Raw genomic sequence first — 20869 nt, 5'->3', positions numbered from 1 at the left:
AGGATTTGATCTTCATCTAAATTACAATAATGATCAAACACAGCCTGGTTTACATAAGAACACACACATCACTGCATTGTTCTTGTACACACTGAATATATCATTCAGATCTTCACAGCCTAGGTTGGAAAACGTCTGTGAACTCCAAGGCCGATGACTTCAACAAAAGCTAAGTGGAGTCAGGTGTGAGCAAACATGGTGTCCAACCAATAACACGAGGCTGGAGGTGTGGCTTACAAGTACCAATATTTTGACCAATAAGAAAAAGAGCTTGCTATTCATAAGAAACATCTGGTGATATGAAGCATACCAGCCCAGAAAAGATCTTGGAAGACCTACAGTCAAGAATTAATGATTTGCATAAAGCTACAAAGGGGTCAAAATTATATCAAAGACTTCAGATATCCTAGAAATTTGATTCTGTTCATCTGGACAAAGTTTTTAAGTGGGAGAAATATTTCGAGACTTATCCAAGTCTCTTCCTCAGTCTCAATTGACTGCAGGTTTCCCCAACCTTATAAACAGTACCTTTGCTTAATCACAGAGACTAGCACCATTGACAAAGGGCCAGTTGATCAGTGATATGCAAATTGTCCACTGATTAGTAGACGTGTGAACCATTCATAGAGGGTTGAGGAATGGCTGCAATCACAGCATTGTAAGATGGCGACAGATGTACCCTTAGGCCCCCTCCTCTGTTCAAACCCCAAAACACGCTACGCCAAAGATTGGTCCATCCCAAGGATCGGGTCCCACGGCACAAACAGAGTAACATAGTTTACGCAGTTAAGTGCCAGGAGGAGTGCCGTGAATTGTACATCGGGGAAACCAAGCAGCCACTGGCTAAGCGCATGTCACAACACAGAAGAGCTTCCTCATCAGGCCAGGACTCCGCAGTCTATTTACATCTACAGGATAGTGGTCACTCCTTTAAAGATGAAGAGGTGCACATCCTGGACAGGGAGGAGCGCTGGTTTGAGAGAGGAATCAAGGAGGCCATTTACGTGAAAAAGGAACGACCATCTCTGAACAGAGGAGGGGGCCTAAGGGTACATCTGTCGCCATCTTACAATGCTGTGATTGCAGCCATTCCTCAACCCTCTATGAATGGTTCACACGTCTACTAATCAGTGGACAATTTGCATATCACTGATCAACTGGCCCTTTGTCAATGGTGCTAGTCTCTGTGATTAAGCAAAGGTACTGTTTATAAGGTTGGGGAAACCTGCAGTCAATTGAGACTAAGGAAGAGACTTGGATAAGTCTCGAAATATTTCTCCCACTTAAAAACTTTGTCCAGATGAACAGAATCAAATTTCTAGGATTTCCTTACCTGGATTATTGAGCATGCATCGAGACATCGACTTCAGATATCCATCAGTCCACAGTTAGATAAACTGTGTGTAAATACAATGATTTAGTACTATGGCGACTTTCCCTAGAAGTGGGTGTTCAGCCAAAGTGGCTTGCAAGGCACAACACTGAATGCTCAGTGAGGCAAGAAGAACCCCCAAGAAACAGCTTAGGGAATCACTGGAACAGTTTAATCCCTCACACAAAACACTGAACAGGCATAATGTCCAAGGCAGGACACCAAACAGGAAGCTCCAAAAAAACACATCACTCCACGTGGGAAGTTTGCCAAAGACCACTTTGACCTCTGCAAAGCTATTGGGAAAATGTTTTGTGGACTAATGAAACTAAGGTCAAATTAATTGTGAAGAATATAAAGCTGTAATACCAACATGAAAATGTCATCCCAGAGATGAAGCACAGATTTTTGGGCTGCTTTGCCATCACTGTGGGGGCAAATGAATTCCTATATGTTTATCAAGGTATCCAACAGGATATTGTCAGGGTGGTTGTCATCCAGCTGAAGCTCAGCAGACATTAAGTCCACCTTTTGGAGTAGCCCAGTCAGAGCCCAATGGAGATGCTGTGGAATAAGCTCAAGAGAGCCATAAAAGTATGACTGCACTGAAACACTACTATAAGGAAGAAAGGTTTCACATTCCTCCTGAACGTCGTGTTCAGGTCTGATCCACAGCTTGCCAGAAGTGCTTGTTTGATGTTATTGGCACCAAAGGAGCAGTTAAATAATCCAAAGAACACTGTAGTACTAGGGTGTTGTACCGTATTAGCCATTATGGATGTTGCGGCAGAACACCCAGATTATGGAGGGACTGAGGGGGAAAGGCAGAGAGGCAGCCCCCTTGGTTTCCAGCATGGCCACAGGTCAGGAAGCATGGGAGCTCAACCCTGCGGGGGCCCGTGGCCTCCATTAGGGGGCGCATGGATGTTTTCAGGGACCTATTTGGCCGCACTTCCGCCATACCAGGAGGTGCTTGTTGTGTACCTGGAGTCCTTCCTGGTGCTCTATAAAAAGAGGCCAGTTACCACCACTCAATGGCCAGAGTCGGGAGGAAGAGGACAACGCCTGAGGAAGAGTGGAGGTGGAAGGACTGGCGGCAAAGAAGGGACTGTGTTGTGTTCTACGCATTCTGTACTGTGAGCATTCAGTGCTGAACTGTTAATAAATCTGTGTGTGCTAAACTCGTCTCTGTGCCTGTCTGTGTCGGGTTAGGGTGCCTTTATGCCCCCTGGGCTTCACAACATAACAAGCAAAATGACCCCTTTTATTGGCTAACTTTAAAAATTACAAAATGCAAGTTTTTAAAGCACATCAGGCCCCTTCTTCAGGCAATGATTGGTCATTGATTACAAACTGCCTGAAGAAGGGGCCTGAGTTGCCTCGAAAGCCTGCATTTTGTAATCTTTTTAGTTAGCGTCATTACGCTTAACTTCTTATTACATCCGCAGCACACTGTAAATGTTTGATTGGTGTGTTCAAAGACACGACAGATTATAATATGAGTGTTATTAGTGTGTTTGTCTATACTGGTGACTTAGATAAAGATCAGATCACATTTCATGAAAGGGTTCACATAAGATATGTGACAATCGAGAGTCCATCAAGCTTTATTTAGCTGATAGCTAAGCTGTCCCAGTATCCACCTCATTTAAACACTTCTTAAAGTTTAAGGTTTCCGATTCAACTCCACGTCTCGCTAGTTTGTTCCAGATTCCCCCAACTCTTTGCGTAAAGAAGTGCTTCCTGGCTTTAGACTTAAACGTACTTCCCCTCAATTTCCGCCGATGTGCTCGAGTACGTGATTCACCCTTACGCTGAAAGAATTCTGCTGGGTCTATGCCTTTGAGGATTTTAAATATCAGGATTAGCTCCCCGTGCAGTCTTCCAGTCTAAGTTTGTCAGAGTAGGCCATGTCCTTAAATCCCATGATGCGCCTGGATGCTCCCATCTGCACAGCTTTATGTGCTGCTATGTCTGTCTTGGAGTGTGGTGACCAGAACTGCACACCGCACTCCAGATGTGGTCTCACTTGTGTATTATATAGTCTGAGCATAATGCCCCTCAAGTTATATTCAATGGTTTTTATGATGTAACCTAACACGGTATTTGCTTCTGTGCATTGCTTAGTCGATAAAAACACTGTGACAACATAAACCCTTAAATCCTTTTCAGAGGTTCCTTCCTGTAGGCCACTGTCTCCCATCTCGTATTTACACTTGATGTTCCTCTTGCCCATGGGTAGCAATTTGCAGTTTTCTACTTTAACTCTTTCAGGGCGAATGTCGACTTTTGTCGAAATTCGGAGGTAGAGGAGGGTAATCAGCTGAGACAAAACTCGCCGTTACATTTTAGTTCGACTCTCTTTGCTAGAAGGAAAGTTAGTCTTCGTTGATTTGACCTCAATTCCATGTGCGTGAGTGAGTAGTGATGAGCCAGTAACCTCTAAAGTGGCATCGAGATCTGGTGAGAGACCAAAACGAATGCGCAAAGCGAAATACTCTATGGATGACGTTTTACATATTATCGCTGAATTAGACTCGGATTTGTCAGACTCTAATTTCGCTGCAAGTGATCTGGAAATTGAAAACGAAAGTGAGGTACCAGCATCACAGTGCTGAACACGCTCGTGTAGCTGATGCACCCGGGAGGACCGCCATTTACGATGACAAGAGGTCCAAACCAGATTGTGTCAACCGCCGTGCAAAGACAGCCAGGCTGGCCTGCCGCATATTCCTGCTGGCCATCAAGCTGCCCCACACAGCCAAAACAAGTGCAGCAACAGACATCTTATATATGAAACCTTTGCTTTTTGTGCTTTGCAGAAAACTGAGATTTTTGGAAAAAATATTCAGCCCTCAAAGAGTTAAGATGCATTTTCCAAATGTTCACAGACTTTTTGTTGCCACTGTACACTTCTTTGGACCCCAATGACCATTTTGTTTTCAATGACCCCGTATGAAGTATTCACAAACCAGGAGACTACTCCAGTCCTCCACAGTTTAGACCTACTCCTAACCTTTACTGGATAAGAGATCAAATGTTTTGTATTTCCGTGGATTACTGTGAAACAGAGTACTGTTAACAGGCAAAGCTTAAACTCGTTAATTTCAAAGATAAGATCCGACTTCTCTGGGATCCTTTTAATCAATGCCAAATACACATCTGCAAAATTGATACAGGAATACTGTAAATGACCTTAAATAAAATCTTCAAAAATCCAAAAATGCATAATAACATTATAAATAATAATAATAATACATAATAAACCTCACTAGAGAAAAGGGTAACGCTGAGTGATGGTATTTGTACAACTAAAATAACAGTTCTGGATAAGCTAAGCTTACATCATGACATCCCTGTTATAATAATGAAATGGAACAGAGGAACGTAATTCATTCAGGAACAGATTTGGTAAGCCAGGGAAATTGCCATGGGTTTCAGAAGTAGTACATGAGTCAGGGAGGAGAGAGCAAACACCCCCAAAGCAAGAAACTGGTATATCGTAGGACTGTGTGATGCCATCAACAAGCCATGCATTGCATTGCATTCTCAGCCCCCTCATGCAAAGGCTGGAATCACAGGATGGGTTAGTGGTGATCTTCACATAACAGGCCTATATATAAAATATATATAGCTACTGGAAGGCGCTCCAGAGTTAGCCAAAGTGCCAGAGGGTTAGACCAGAAGCTCCGGCTTACCCTAGAATCCCTCTCACACTTAGTCATAACTGTGTCACTGGCTTCACACAGCTGTAAGTACATAGTAACAGGAATTGAACCAAAAAATATTGAGTACAAACAGGGCAGAATAAACAAATCAACTATTCAGTTGTTATGAAAAAAATAAATAAATACACAAATTCTTCTAACCCCCACCTCCTGCTCCCTTTCAGGTGAACACTGAGAGTTTAACCTCTTTGTCTGCAACGTATTTACAAATTGTAATTTACGCTGATCTACTATTTTAAATGATAAACTTGCTATGCAGTTCTTTTTTGGTAAATGTAGTGTGACAATGCAGCCAACTTGCTTTCAAAATACATTTTTGACTTTTTTTGGTACAAAAATTATTCTTATACATTTTCTTCCCTTGTGCACCCTTTTTTTCCACACCATATATTGATTGCTTTGTATATACTGTTGCACATGCACGTCAATGGATCACTCTGCAGACTCATCTCAAGTATGTACTACCACCCCGGATGGAAAGGGGGCGCTGGTGCTAGCAGCTATGCCCTGCTCTGTTCCCTCCACACTACCGAGAAGACACCCAAGTGAAGGCATTTGACTCTGCCCCTTCTGGTCCTCCTCCTATAGATCTTGGCGTCACTCTGTGAAAAGAGCACACTGAAGGACGGCGCTCCTACCTGGTGACCGACAGCAAAGCCTGACAGCTCCCTTTCTGATTTCGGAGCGCCTTTCTTCTATTTTGCACCATGGAACACCTAATTTTGTTTTTTTTTTTTATTTGAGTAAATGAAGAGAACTGGGTGGGCGGCCCCAACATTTCTCGTTTAGACTTCTTTGCTCGACCACCTGTTTAGCTTGAATAACAATACATGTTTGATTTAGTTAGAAAAATAATAGTTAAAGGTTTTTTCCATGCTGAATGGGAAAGAAGGTTAAAGACACTGCATTTTGGATGTAGATCCTTCATCAGGTGTGTAATGGAAAGGGTGACATATATAGGAGGGACAGGTGGGGACAAAGCCAGAGCAGGAGAAAAGAAGAAGGTTGCCATTAGAGAAGATGAAGGGAGAGACTAAAAAGTTAGCCAGCCATTAAGACCTGGAGAAGTGTGTGATCCCTGCTTGAGAATCAGCTTAGTGTCTTCTGATTTTATTTATAAGAACAGAAACAGACCATAGAAAGCATGTTGCAGATCAATTCACTTTGACCATTACCACACTGCTCTCTCTAACGGCTCAGAGGGGCTCCCTGAAATGATCTGCTACCCATCTCCCTCCTATTTTACTTACATACATACAGTACATGGCTGCACACACCCTACAAGAAACGCAGTAAAAAAATAAATAAAGATTTTTAGACTGGCGAGAGGTCTGTTTTTTAATATGGAATTTACCAGAGGGATCAGATACAAGGAGTATTGTTGGTGACATATTTGGAAGTGACACAGCAGCTCCTGGTACAGTGCCTGGTGAGGAATGTGGCCCTCATTTGTGAAGTGAGCTCTGGACGAGACGTTTCTGTAGGTTAGATGGTCGACAGAAGGAGATTTGATAGAACTTTATTTTGTCCCTGGGGGAAATCTGTCTTTTTACAGAAGCTGTTTAAGTAAATAAATTCAAAAATAAATAAATATATACACACATGCAGACACACACAATGATCTGAACAAACAGTGGAATACCGTATATGCTCATATATAAGTCGAGTCTTGAAATCTGAAAAAATCGATCATAAAATCAGACCCTGACTTATACGCCCGTTCAAAAATGCGACACTTAATTTTTTTTTGTTACCTCTTCTTGCTTCCTCCAATCTCGCACCAGTTTCTCAGACGCATCGAATTTTGTTGCAGCAGTGCAGTTACCAATTTCTTTCTCTACTTCAATGGCGTTTAATTTAAAACCAGCTTCATATTTTCCTCGGATCGAACGCTCCACCGTAGATAAACGATTCTCTTACGATAAAGGTGTATGAAGGTGTGAGATACAAAAAACACAAATCAGTGCAAACGTCGCTTCGGAATAGTTTGGGTTTTATTGTGTGGTCACGTAGGCACAATAGAGAGGGAGAGAGAGAGCACGAGTGAGAGAGTTGTTAGGAGCACACGCTGATACAGCGCATTGTCACATAGAAAAAAAGGCCGTGTGCTCCGTGGTTACTCTCTCAAGTGGGCATTAGCATATCATAATCCCTTGGATCAATAGCGCGAGTTTTCCGCAATCGACTTATACGACCACCAGTATAAAATACCAGAAATTATATGGTAAAATCAAGTCCTGACTTATCCGCGAGTACATGTGTGAGCTTGGGGGCTGATCGCACCCCTACAGGTTACGGACGCTCCTCTAAAAAAAACGCTGAAAGACTACTTTCACATTTCTCCCTTGCTTGCTGGGCTTATTTGCGGCCGATCTATCACGCGATCTGTGCGGTACTTTGCATACTTAAAAGTCCGAACAGCACCTGTCAGTTTTTGATTGTTTGCTTTTCTCTATCTCTCTGACCTTCCCTGCTCCTGATGTGCACTCCTTTGAAGAGGAAGATATGTTTACATTCTTTTAATTGTGAGACGGAACTGTCATCTCTGTCTTGACAAGGAGCACGCTTAAACGTTTGAAAAAGAGACATATGTTTGTTTGCAGTGTTTGAATGAAGTTCCTGTCACCTGTCTACAACCTCCTGTGTTTCTGTGCAAATCTGTGACCCAAGCGTGACAATACGGTAACTAAAAATGAGAAACAAAAACTGACTTAGCGGTCGCAGTCCCAGTGAAATGTTATGCAGACGTAATGTTGTTGGTATAAAGGACCCCCCCGTCGTGTTTCTTTACACACTTCTGCTGAATGATTCATTGGCTGAAAGTCCTCAATGTTGGTATGTCACACAGAGGATGTGCATAACTGTTCATAATGGCACTCGGATTTGTCTTCATTCTCTCTTCCTCTAATACCTCCAGGGGGTCCATAGTGTGTCTCCAAAATGGAGCCTGCCCTTTCAATTATCTTGTTGATTCGGAGGGCCTCACGAGTTGATGTTACCAGCCCAGGTCTGTGAAGGTTAAACTAACGTCTACACAAAACTCTGTGTTTTCGGACGTCTTAATAATGTTAATTTGATTTATTAAGAATGTTGTCTGACTTAATGCGTTAACAATGTTCTCAGCTGCTATAGAGTTTTTTTTTTTTTTAAGTTCAAGCAGAGCATTAATTTTATGTGGTTTTAACTGATGTTGTGCATACAATGCATGATAAATACAGTAGAACCTCGGTTCATGAACGTCTCGGTACACGTACAACTCGGTTTACGACCAAAAAGTTCGCCAAACTTTTCCCTCGGTTCACGACCACACACTCGGTATACGAACAAGCCAGGTTCCCTTTCGGTTTGTACATGTTCAGTCTCTCCCTGTGCATTTCCTGTGCAGCGAGCAAGAGAGAGAGCGAGACAGCGCCACACACACACACACACACACACACACACACACACACACACACACACACACACAGAGGCAGCGGGAGAGACAGAGGCACACACACAGACAGCAAGAGAGAGAGAGAGCTGTGCACACACACAGGAGCACGTGGGAGAGAGACACACACAGGCGCTCCAGGCTTGCAAAAGAGAGACGCACGCACACACACACAGGCCGGGGGAGAGAGAGGCGCGCACACACACAGGAGCGTGCTAGAGAGACACACACACAGGCGCTCCAGGCTCACAAAAGAGAGACGCACACGCACACACACACAGGCACGAGAGAGAGTGAGAGAGAGAGAGAGAGCTTGCGAGCGAGGGACGCATAAGGTAGAGAAGGCTTGTTTTAGTTTTCAGTTCTATTTACAGCGATCGGTTCGTAGCCTGCATTGTTGCAATGTTACTTTTCTTGGTGGTTTATTAAATTACGGATTTTTCAAATGTTCATTTTTTCCCCTGTGCTTAAGACTCATTAAAAAAAGTGTTTTTAGCGAGCGGTTCCTAGCACTATAGCGTGAACTATTGCAGTGTTAGTTTTCTCTGTTGTTCAAGGTTTTCTCAGTGTTATTCAATGTTTTTACATTTAGTTTACCATTACGCTGTGCATTCTATGGTATAATTAACTATATTTGTGCTTAAAAACTAAAAAAAAAAAAATATATATATACATACAGTTCGTACGGTCTGGAACGGATTAATTGTATTTACATACAATCCTATGGGAGAAATCGCTTCGGTTCACGACCAACTCGGTTTGAGACCAGAGTTTTGGAACGAATTATGGTCGTGAACCGAGGTTCCACTGTACTGTTAATTTTTTTTGTAAATAATTTTAGACATAAAGACAAAAAAAACATTTCTGTGTATGTAGCCAAGCACAAAACAGACCCCCCTTCTGCTTCTGGTAGACATGATTTAATTAAATTTACTGATATGGAAGTCAGGGAAATGTGTCATGTGGAAACATCCATACAGTTGTGTACATCTGATGACCCTGAGGTTTCAGTTTTCACCAAAGACGGATGGCACAAATTTCATTTTGCTGAAGTTGCAAGCTCGTGTCAGAGAATTCCAATTCCAGTTACTTTTATGAAATGAAATCCATTATGTGCATTTAAACTGAAGAATATATATCTAAATCCAACCTTTGAAACTAATTAATATTCACTGAAATTTTGACTTTAATTCATAAAAGTGCCAGATTTCGTTAGCAGGTGACCAAACTGACTTTGTGGCAATACATGAGAGAGCCATGTAAGAGATCACGGACTGCCAATTACAGCTCACAAGACAGAGGCTGCTTATTTAAAGAGTAAGCTATCTGTTGTCACATTAGATTTGGTTTGCTAGACAAAAGGATAAATTCAGTGCAGAGTAGGGCACAAATATGCCAAATGACAAGTGGTCTAACCTTGCTGGAGTAGGAGGAAAGGGTTACAAGGATGGCTTTTCTTAACAGTTTAAATACACTCCTAGTAGTTCTTATCTACTGTGATGCCTAAAGGAAGGAAAACATGACATGATCTTATGCTACTTTTAACAGAGATACAAATCTGCTTTTAACTTTCCTGCACAAAGTTGGCATCCACATAATTAATTTGTGGTTCAAAGAATAACATTTTAGATAATAAAGAACAGCACTTTAACCATAAGGATTTTATTAAATAAAGCATTACTTTAAAAAATAGCCATATACTAATAGAAGGTTAACAGTACTATAGCCATAATTTGCTGTATTGTATGACAGAGTGTCTTCTAGAACAATAAGGTCCAGGAGTATAGGTAGTGTAGGCGAAGCCATAAATGCTTTGCACAAAGCAATCATTTTATCGGATAGTCAGCTGGATGAAAATAAGGAGTTCTAAAATAGTTAAGAGCAATTTGAAAATTACAAGGAAACCGCAATGGATAGAAACTGACGCAATACAACCTGTTCCCGATGGCTTATGGGTAGTTCAAATATGCACAGGGCAGCACTCTGCCATTAGCCCAGGTGAAGCCAAGGTCAAATGAACGTGGATGCTCCACTGTGGGATTGCACTATTGATGAATAATGTGCCTTAGTTATATTTCCTTGAGCAGAGGGAGTCAAACCTGCTGAAATTCACCGAAGGATGTTGGCTCGTGCAGATCAGTAAGCTTGTTTAAACTTTATGGTACCCCAAGTCATCATGCACTCTGGTATGGGCAGATCCATAGCTGATATCCAAATGTGGACAACATGATCCATCAGTCTTCCGTGATGTCGATGTGAGCTTGTGTACACGATGTTAATGGTCAACCAGACCAAGCTTCGTCAGTTACACTTGTTCTTCCCGCTTTAAACATTTCAACCGATTCATTAACTTCTCGTCGAGTCAGGCGGTTTTCACTTTCGTACTGAGCCAACATCCTTCAAGCCATGGCTTTACTCCCTTTGCCCAAAGAAATCTCACTACGATATGTTGCTCAACAATGGTGCAATCCCGCAGCAGACCGTCCATATTCATTTGACTATGGCTACAACTAATCTAATGGCAGAGCGTGAGCTGTGAGCATTCAAACTACCCATAAGCCATTGCGAACATGTTGTACTGTGTCAGTTTCTATCCATTGCAGTTAATGCGTAATTTTCAAATCGCCTTTACTTGTTTAGTTTACCCTCATATAAGCAATTTCTGTGTTTATCCCTTTTCTAGGTGTCTGTTTAGGCAAATCATACTTGAAAACCTTAACAGTTTATTTTACAACTCCTTGTCATCACCTTTACATCAAGTGAGAAGTTAGTATGGAAATATTGTAATGGAGAATAATACCTAGCATATACAGTAGGTTCAGATTTTTTGATTACTAATGTCTAACAATGTCCAATTTTAAAATGCAGGGTAGCTGTATAAGCCAGATTAGATAAAATCATTGGTTTGGGGGAAGAGTTGACCAGGCTTACAGGACATTGAATGAGCCATGACCCCAGGATAGAACCAGAACATTTATCCTTTGGAACTGGTCAGCTAGCCTGGGGGAATAAAGGTGGCAGAGATGACAGGACATGAACAGGCCACAGCTGGAATGGAGGGCCGAGCCTACCTGCCCAAGAGGTCTATCAAGAACCATAAGACTTAAATTAAGGGCAGAAAGAAAATCAAAAGGTCTTCTCGGTTTCATCCATGAAAGAAGGACATGTTCTCTGTCATTTTCCATCCAGAGAATACCACATCTCTTTGGGGCTGGCATATTCAAATAGGCCACACTGTTTGTTTATGCCACTCCATACAAGGGCCATGCTGGACTACATTGAACCAAAGGCTAATCAACATACCAAAGCAGAACAGCCACCTGATAGCCTAACCAAGAGGAACTGATTATTACCCTGCTCATATCATATTATTATTATTATAACACTCATTTGAACTCTATTTATAATTTGGTCATGTTATCTATAATACAGTACATACATTAACGTGCACCATTTCCTCCTGCCTGTTCTGGTACTCTATATTACAAGGTAATGTAAAATATGAAGGCTATAGTAGGGATTTGGGGACATTTTGTTCAAGTTTATATAATAAAGAATATAAAGGGGAGAACAGAGTCAACCTAGGACCCCATGACGACAAAACAAATACAAATAACCCAACTAGCATGAAGGTTTACAAACCTGCATATCATTCAATGCATACCATTGAAAGTCTTGACAAGGATTTAAACTAGTAAGACCCTAGTGTCAAACTCGGTTGGGTTGATATGCAAATTTGCTTTGCTTTTGTAAAAGGAACAGTTAATTCATCCAAAAATATTTTAGGTTTCTTCACTCTTTTCCTCCATAAAGCATATTTAGTATGCACCCCTTTAGCTTTGATAGAATACAAACCATTTAGAAAGTGTGGGTAACGACCGTTCCTACCGTGACCTACATCTTCTAAACTTTTTCTAGTAAAAGTTATAAATAATAATAATAATTTAAATTAACCCGAATGCATGCTGTATTTGTGTCCCATAAAACACGTTCTACAATTTTTGGCGTCCTAAGGCACTCTGTCATACAAAAGTGTGGGCAACATCTACTGAAATTGCCAAAGGCCTTTCTCTATTATGATTGGTTCAGCAGGTAAAAATGTTATTGTTGAGTATGACCTAAAAATCATCATTTAACAATCAAGACTTTGTACAAAAATTAAAAAAAAGGTTCATGTTCTAGAAATAGTACAAGGCAAACACTACACATTGGCTCACTGGTGATTGTAAGAGAAGACAACATGAAGAATTACAATCATTTAAGCAGTAACAGTACAAAACGTACACTCAAAACCACTGAGCCTCACTAAGAAAATAAATAAGAAAAGAAAATAAGTTATGAGTGCAAAAATAAAGAACACGAAAAAGAAAGGCAATTACGACTCCAAAACATGGTGGCACCTCATTATGTGTGCCCTGGAGGGTTTAAAAGCTTCACTCTGGTCTGGTAGCATTGACAAGTAATGAACAATTGATTTTTCTAAGATATAAACATTTCGTTATATAACTTTAACATGACTCACAGCTTTAACGCTTTATCAAACTGAAGATCCCTACTTCTTGCACTTTTAACACATTCTGTTGGACTTACCAGTAGACATGCTTTCACCTGGAGACATGCCATCCATCATGGTGTCAAGAGACTGTGGGCTGGATCCTGAGCCCCCTTGAGCACTAGGAGGCTGTGGTGGGGGAAGAGAAGGTCTTTGTCGTGGCTTGGGAGTTGGCCGAGACTTGGAGAGGGTGCCAGTGAGAGAGGGTGGAGATGACAAGGACTGGGGAACTGCTGGCGACACTTGGCCAGATGGTAGCGTGTACGCTTGGGAATAACTCAGTCCATATGGGGATGGGGTGCTGGGAGGTGTCGGAGACAGGCTGACTGGGGAAGGCTGACCTGTAGACTGGTCAGATACGCCCCCTGGTTGTACAAAAGTCACTTTAGGGGGGATAGGAGCAAGTTTCTTTGTCACTGTAAAAAGAAACAAAAGATGTAGAGCTGATAATTTGCAAGAGTATGATATAGTAGTACCACAGTATGTGTGCTTATATACATATGTAAACACACAAACACTAGCTTTTCAATGTAGACGTGTAGTTTAAATATCTAAGTTGAAAGGCAAAATTAAACATTTCAATAAGGGTTAAAAAAATATAGAACATTTCTAAAATCTGACACACTGATACGTTTCGAATTATTCTCATAAAACGCTGCTACGTTTTGAATTATGCTCAGTCAATCCATGAATCTTTGTTTTATGCCTCACTTTATATATCAAGTTTACTTTCCCATAGCTTTTACAAACCACTTTACAATCTTATTCCATCTATTTATCATATAGTGCCTTTCACATCTATTTATTTATCATATAGCCCCTTTCATATCTGTCGATTCAAGTTCTTTCTATCTAGAGGTGTATGACATGTACTTTAGAAATTGTTGAAAGAAACATATTACAAATGTCACCACCTAAATGATAGTAGGTTCACAATGTTCTGTGGAAGCAGATGCTTCATCTGAATTTGGTTATTGGGATCCGGCTCTTAATTTCATAATACCTTATGATCTTATTAATGGTTTTCGGCCTATCAGAAAGTACCAGAGCTGTTTTTGTGCAGGCTGCCAAGGAGCATTCCCGGTGTAGTACTGACCTTTCCTGAGAGAGTGAGGGCTCTGATCAGTGGACAGCTGCCCAGTCAAAGGGCACTGCTGGCTGCTGCCTGACGTGGTCATGACATTTGAGACCTGACTCTTCTGTCCAATAACAGGAGACAGTTCTTTGCTTTTCAAAGTGCTGCAAAGAAAACAACACTGAGAATCACAGAGACATCTGCAAGGTCAGGGCTAGGAAGTCTACAAGTATCTAAACTAACAAATTCAGAACGTCTCAGTAGTTGTTTTTCATCTGTCCATCCATAACAATGCTTTACTTACTTTAGTCACTTTATATCATCCTACAGTCTCTCTTTGGACATTTGGTGTTTTGCTGTGCTAGACCTGAATTTTCATTATTTGTAACTGTTTTCCTATTGTGATATAAACAGCCCACCCAATAATTTCAATGTTGGAAAAAATAAAGACAAGGGAAGTTGGGGAGAAAAATGAAATCCTGAAAAGTCTTAAGTGGACAAGTGTTTTCCTCCTTTAGGTGTAATTTAGGTATTCTCATCTGGACAAAGCTGGCAGAACTGTGAGGATTATGCGTTTTTTGATTTTTCCAGTGGTTCCCTGTTAAGAGGTAAACTCGGTGATATAGAGGTGGATGACCCAATAGTGTCCTGGATAATGGACGATCTAGCAGGGCAGACCACAGTTTGTGAGAGTCAAGGCCTGTGTGAGCAACACAAGTAACAGGCCTGTCTCCTGTTGTCATCACTCTGTACACCTCCGACTAGAAATATAACAGCAGGTCTTGTCACTTGGAGAAATTTTCAGATGACTCTTCACTTATGGGGTCTATCAATATGAGGGGATGAGACAGTGGAGAGGAGTCAGGTGGAGAACTTTCAGAATTGTCGGCACCTTAACATCAGCAAAACCAAGGAACTGCTTATTGACTTTGGCCACACCAAATGGCCTCCATGTCCAGCCACTTTTCAGGGAGTGCACTCCTATAAGTACTTGAGGGTTCAGAGAGGAACCATTAAAGAAACAGCAGGTTCTTCTGTCCTAGAAGACTGCATTCCATTAATGTGGGAAGTGACATCCTTCACATCTTCTACAGTTTTGTGTTAGCCAGTGTGGTGTGCTGATACATCACAAGAGAGGTCCACCGAATCAACAAACTTCTTAAAAGGGCAGGTTCAGTTATGGGATGCACTCAGGATCCCCTGGAGGTAGTAGAGAAGGAGAGCATAAAGACCAAACGGAGTGCCATTATGAACAAAGCTACACATCCTCTCAGTGACATACTGTCACTGAGGACTTTCAGCCAACGTATTATCAGTTATGGGATGCACTCGGGATCCCTTGGAGGTACTAGAGAAGGAGAGCATAAAGACCAAACAGAGTGCCATTATGAACAAAGCTACACATCCTCTCAGTGACATACTATCACTGAGGACTTTCAGCCAACACATTATTCAGTAGAAATATGTCAAGAAACACGACTGGGGGTCCTTTACACCAAAGGTAATACACCTGCATAATGCCTCACTGCGATTGGGACTGTCAAGTCAGGAGATTTCTTTTCTTGCTTTGGGATTTTCTTACTTATTAGTCACTCTGGTGTGTGTTCAGACCATAGTGTTTTGAATATAAAATATTATTTATCTATTTATATATTTGTGTATTTAAAGAGCTTATGTAAAAAGCCAATCTTCCCCCAGGGACAAACAAATAAAGTTCTGTCGAAATGCCAAAATATGGTCAATACTGATAAGTATACTTGAATGTTATAAACACATGTCAAACAAGTTCAGATTTAATGTCTATGTGAAGTCCCATAGTTGGGCAGTGCTTTCCAAGACTAAGACTAAGAAGAGCAATAATTTTAAAATGAGTCGGATATCAATTTGCTGAAAGGTACAGAATCTAGAAGCGTATAGAATGTGTATGTCTAAAAAATGATACTGAATATCCCTTAAAGTGGAGATAAGTTTATCATGAAGAAGTGGAAAGCAAACAGCACCCTGTCAGTAAGGCAATATGAAGGATCTCAAGTCAGAATGATCCAAGAGGGGCCACTGACCAGAGGTTCATGGCAGAAATGAGAAGTAGTGAGGTTCATACGCCTCAGCTCTTATTGTAGAAATGAAAGGTTGTGGTATGATATGGGATCTGATGCCACTGATAAATACAGAACAGAATTCCTGTGACGGTGCGGGTTCTGCTCCACGCTCCCTCTTCTAATTTTGGGAGCCTCTTGAACACAGTCGGTAATGTAACCGGATGAACTAGAAAGATGGGGACAAATCACACATGGAGCAAGGGGATGGTGTGAAGTGTGCAAGTGCCTTTATTAAAAGCAATCGAAACTAAACAGTGTCCAAATAAAGTGCAGTGCTCAAAGCTAATAAATAATCCATAAAAACAAGGGGATAAGAGTGGAGGTTAAAATCCAAAATAAATAAATCCTTTAAAACGAGGTTAGAATACTGGCTGGAAGCTGTCCCTTTATAAAATCCTGGTGCCTTCTCCTTTTAACTGGCGGCTCCCCTGCTTCTCCCATATGGGCCTTGTAACAGGGGATTCGCCCTATCTGCAGGAGCAGCTGCCTCTCAACTGGTCCGTTTTCCTGCTCGCTTCTTGGACTGAGATTCAGGTACCCCCAACGGACAGGGCGCTCAGGCTGAGGCTCAACCTCCCAAGCCTCCCTGACTCCTGCTGCCTTCTTGGCCTTACGTGGCGAGCCTTCCATGATTCTGGTCACTCCTGCTCCTCTGAAATGCTCCCCAATCCATCCAACCCCAAGTGTCGGACTTACACCCTGCCAGGGCTCTCCTCCTCCCAGCTGCCCGCATTCACCAACGAGTCTACTCTCGCTTGCTCGCTCGCTCCTGCACCAGCTATTACGGCCTCCTACCTTCTTCTCTCCTTAACCTCCATCTTCTGTTCTTTTTCTTCTATATCCTTCCGATCTTTTGTGCCGGCCCGTACTTAGAGGACTCCGTTGGTGCAGCGTCTAATCACGCATGGCAGGAAGTCAATGAAGCAATTGAGAACGATCAAGGTGCGTCTCGATCCAACTACATCATTAACTCCCCGCGGTTGAGGAAGCGCACGCACAGAGACTGACACGGCCAATGGATTATTTAAAAAAGCCGCCATTCTTTCGGAGCCGCGATATCGCAATGCCAAGCATCAATACAGCAGAACCCACGGCAGAGCTAACAGAATCTCAACAGTGAAAGTTGCTAGTGGCAGAGACATGTTCAAGGGGAAGCTATTCCTCACCAAAACACGTAAGAGAATATAATGAATGGTGCGAACTGTAGACCACGGGTGTCGAACTCTGGGCCTGGAGGGCCGCAGTGGCTGCAGGTTCTCATTCTAACCATCTTCTTCATTAGTGACCAGTTTTTTGCTGCTAATTAACTTCTTTTGACCCAGTTTTAATTAACTTGACTCAGGCCCCTTAGTTGTTTATTTTTCCTTAATTAGCAGCCAAAAAATAATAAGACACAAAACAAGTTGCCACATGACCAGTTTAATTGTGCTCATCTCACAATATCTGAAAATAAAGAAAGGTGAAGGTCTCAGTAAGGTTGATCTCTCAGCTCACCAAAACATTCTGATGGTGTTCTTAGAAAAAAAACAGAAAAATCAACAGTTTTGGAAATGTCTGCTGTGGCCGAATGAGAGCAGCAACAAGCCATGGAATTAAATAACGGGTTTAATTAACAGCAAGAATCGGCTTCTCATTAAGAGACTGGTTGGAGTTTGAAATCCCAGTTTAGCTGGTCATCCGATGGCTCGTTTCACATCTCATTTCTGTTTGGCTGTCATTTAATGAAGAAACAAACACATTCAGAGGACTGAATCCTTAAAAACAGGGCTATGAAAATGAAGGGAAAAGGAGTTAATTAGCAGTGAAAACTGGTCACTGATTAGGAAAAGGGTGAGAATGAAAACCTGCAGCCCACCAGGCCCGGAGTTCGACATCCCTGCTGTAGACAAACCCTGCCAAAAAAACGGACATATCCTGCAAACAGTTTAAAATGGCGAAGGAGGTTCAACGCCGATATTTAGCTGAAAGGCACAGCTATGGCAAAACCAGTGCGGCTTAGAAACAAGAAACTGGCTGTCCTAGTGAGGCCCCAGTGACTGAGAATCTACGTCAAGGCATGACAATACGTTCATACGTAATCTACGTGACATCCAACTGGAAGCAGGTTGGCAATTTGATTAGGGGAAACCATACAGCGGCTTCAGGAGTTTGAACTGCTGGACGTGCGACGGCTGGGCCCTATACGGTCATCTAGATGTTTAACACTGCAGGACAGAAACTTAACAGACTCCTCTTGAATTACTGTGGAGCTACCATAACATAAGGTTCTACCAAGCTCACGGCTGTTATTTCAACATCGATTCCAACATAATTTCAACATTTTTCTGTAACCACGGTTGAAGAATACAAAAGGAAGGTGTTTATACACACTTTTATATTTTCCTAAACATATCCAAATAAAACATTCCAGTTTACATTTAATTGTCTCTTACCAAATATCCCCTTCCCTCTTTCAAACTGGAGTGGGCTGTGTATATGACAGAGTGCAAATTCTGAATGCTCTGCTATTTAAAAATGTAGGATATATAGTATCTAACAGCGTCAGGCTATGTGGATTTGCACTCCATCCTAATTAACGATTAATTGAATCCCAAATACAAACATTAATGCACTTTATTAAAACTTGTTTACTAGTAAAACATTCCTTATTCACAAAAAATCTGGTTTACATGCGACTGTGCTCAATCTAGAAGAAAAACAAAATTGGAAAGATTATCTAGCAGTTAATATTCAAAATGACCTTAGCATAAATTCAACGAAGTGAACAAACAATAAATTTAATAATCATGCACTTAAATCTAACATGTTGCTCTCTTTTTTTACATCCAACGTGCATCTTTTTCCTTTTTGACATTATTACTAAATGCTTCACTATATATGAATTGCGCTCTATACCATGGACCCATAGAAAAGAGGCGTATATTTCTTCATTAATTAATTTTTTTATAATTGTTATATCTTTTAAACATGTAATTTTAAAGGATCACTTCAAGCCCAGAGTTAAATAACAACCAAAGTATAGAGCCAGGTAGAAAGCATGAGGCATGATGTAAAATTTGCAGAAAATGGAAACTCGAAGCGACGGCAGAATTGCGGTCTGCCGTTTCGAGTCAGAAATTTGGCAAATTCCACTGCAAATTTTAAAACATTACACTGTGCCGATTTCTGTAAAACATAACTGAAAGAAAAAAAAAAAGTTAATATATAAAATAATAAAATTGGGGTGCACTTCAAATTGTGTTAACATTATGGATGATGTAAATGCGATGTCAGATGCTTGTGAGAACGGCAGTACTTCATGGACATCCCGGTATGGGCTACAAAGCACTCACATTCATAACGTTCGCTCAGATTTGACCTGGCGCTTTCATTACATTTGTGGGTACCCTATTGTTCTTAAAAATTAGAAAAAGGATGCACCACGGGTGATCTTAGAATAGTGCACATGCGGGCAGTGACAAGAAGGTTTTTCAAACGGGGCACACGAACATTTTCAGAAAGTTTCCAGAATAAATGAAGCACATTACAGCATGTTGAGGTGCCGGTATAAATGTGTGCATTGCCTTTAATTCTGAAGGACAGCCGACTGTAGGGACGCATTTGATGGGAGCTTCAACGATATCGAAGACAGCTCAATGTGCTGTTGATTCAGGATAAACGTGGTAATCATGGGGCTTCGAAACAAGAACATTATCACCTTATGACAGATCTATATGGAATTACCTAAAAGTAAACTTATGACCCACTGTAAAGTTCAGTTTAGAATGAGAGTTTAATTATAAGCCGCACGATGGGAAGACAATGGATCAGAAGAGCATTGTTAGGATGCAGTACAATCATCACTCATTGTAGTTGGCAATGTCTCATTACAGCATGTAGCACAAAGGAAACAGACAATGATTTAGTGTGTAATGCAGGCAAGCAAAAATGATGTGATGAATTATCGTTCACCATGGTCTCCACAGACCCACAGAATTAAGTGCTAAAAGGTTCTGGTAGTTCTGTAAGGTGCAGTCTTTTGACAGGATGGGCATGTATGCATCTTAGGCTTTACTGTTCAGCAGGAGGAGCATCACCCAGGATAATAAAACCTCTGTCTCCAGATGACGGACATGACAACACAGATATCCCTCAGATAACATCCTCTCTCTGAAACACTAAGACTGAGTACTTTCAGCCAATGGATTACTCAGCAGAAGTGTGTCAAGAAAAATGACTTGGACCCTTTATACCAACAGAATTATGCATGTACAGTGCCTCACTGTGACCGGGTCTGCTAAGTCAGATGTTTTTTATTTAAAAATTTTCTTCCCTTTTAGTCATTCTGGTGTGTGTTCAGACCCCAGAGTAGGTCTCGTCTTCTTCATCTTTTCTTATTACTATGTGGTGTGGATGTGCTTGATCAGCCTTCTCCACACAGCTCTGTCCTGCACCTCCTTATCAGTTAAGACGTTTTCCTTTGGATCTTCTTTTACTTTATCTATCCACCTCTCCTTTGGCCTCCCTTGCTTTCTCTTCCCCTGTTCTTCCTCTTTTGCTCACATGTTCCTTATCTCTCCTCATCACATGCTCATACCACTTCAACCTACTTTCCTGTACTTTCTTATATAGAT

At 41.3% G+C, this 20869-nt stretch overlaps 1 protein-coding gene across 7 annotated transcripts in view; it reads right to left on the bottom strand.

Annotated features, from left to right (window-relative positions):
- The window catches only part of arhgap44a (Rho GTPase activating protein 44a), a 232566-nt gene that overhangs the window by 984 nt on the left and 210713 nt on the right, over positions 1–20869 (bottom strand). For 6 of the 7 annotated variants that reach the window (XM_028818570.2, XM_028818571.2, XM_028818565.2 and 3 more), the window contains 2 exons: positions 14179–14321; positions 13121–13498 (listed from right to left, as the gene is read on the bottom strand). In XM_028818570.2, the coding sequence (XP_028674403.1) occupies positions 13121–13498; positions 14179–14321 (521 nt within the window). Of the gene's footprint in view, positions 1–5070; positions 5122–13120; positions 13499–14178; positions 14322–20869 lie in introns of all 7 variants that reach the window. The other variant, XM_028818569.2, reaches the window with a different exon arrangement.

This window comes from Erpetoichthys calabaricus, chromosome 14 (assembly GCF_900747795.2).
Source record: "Erpetoichthys calabaricus chromosome 14, fErpCal1.3, whole genome shotgun sequence".
Lineage (NCBI taxonomy): Eukaryota > Metazoa > Chordata > Cladistia > Polypteriformes > Polypteridae > Erpetoichthys > Erpetoichthys calabaricus.
Note: the sequence above shows the minus strand (reverse complement) of the source record. Positions and strands in the feature narration are given on the sequence as shown.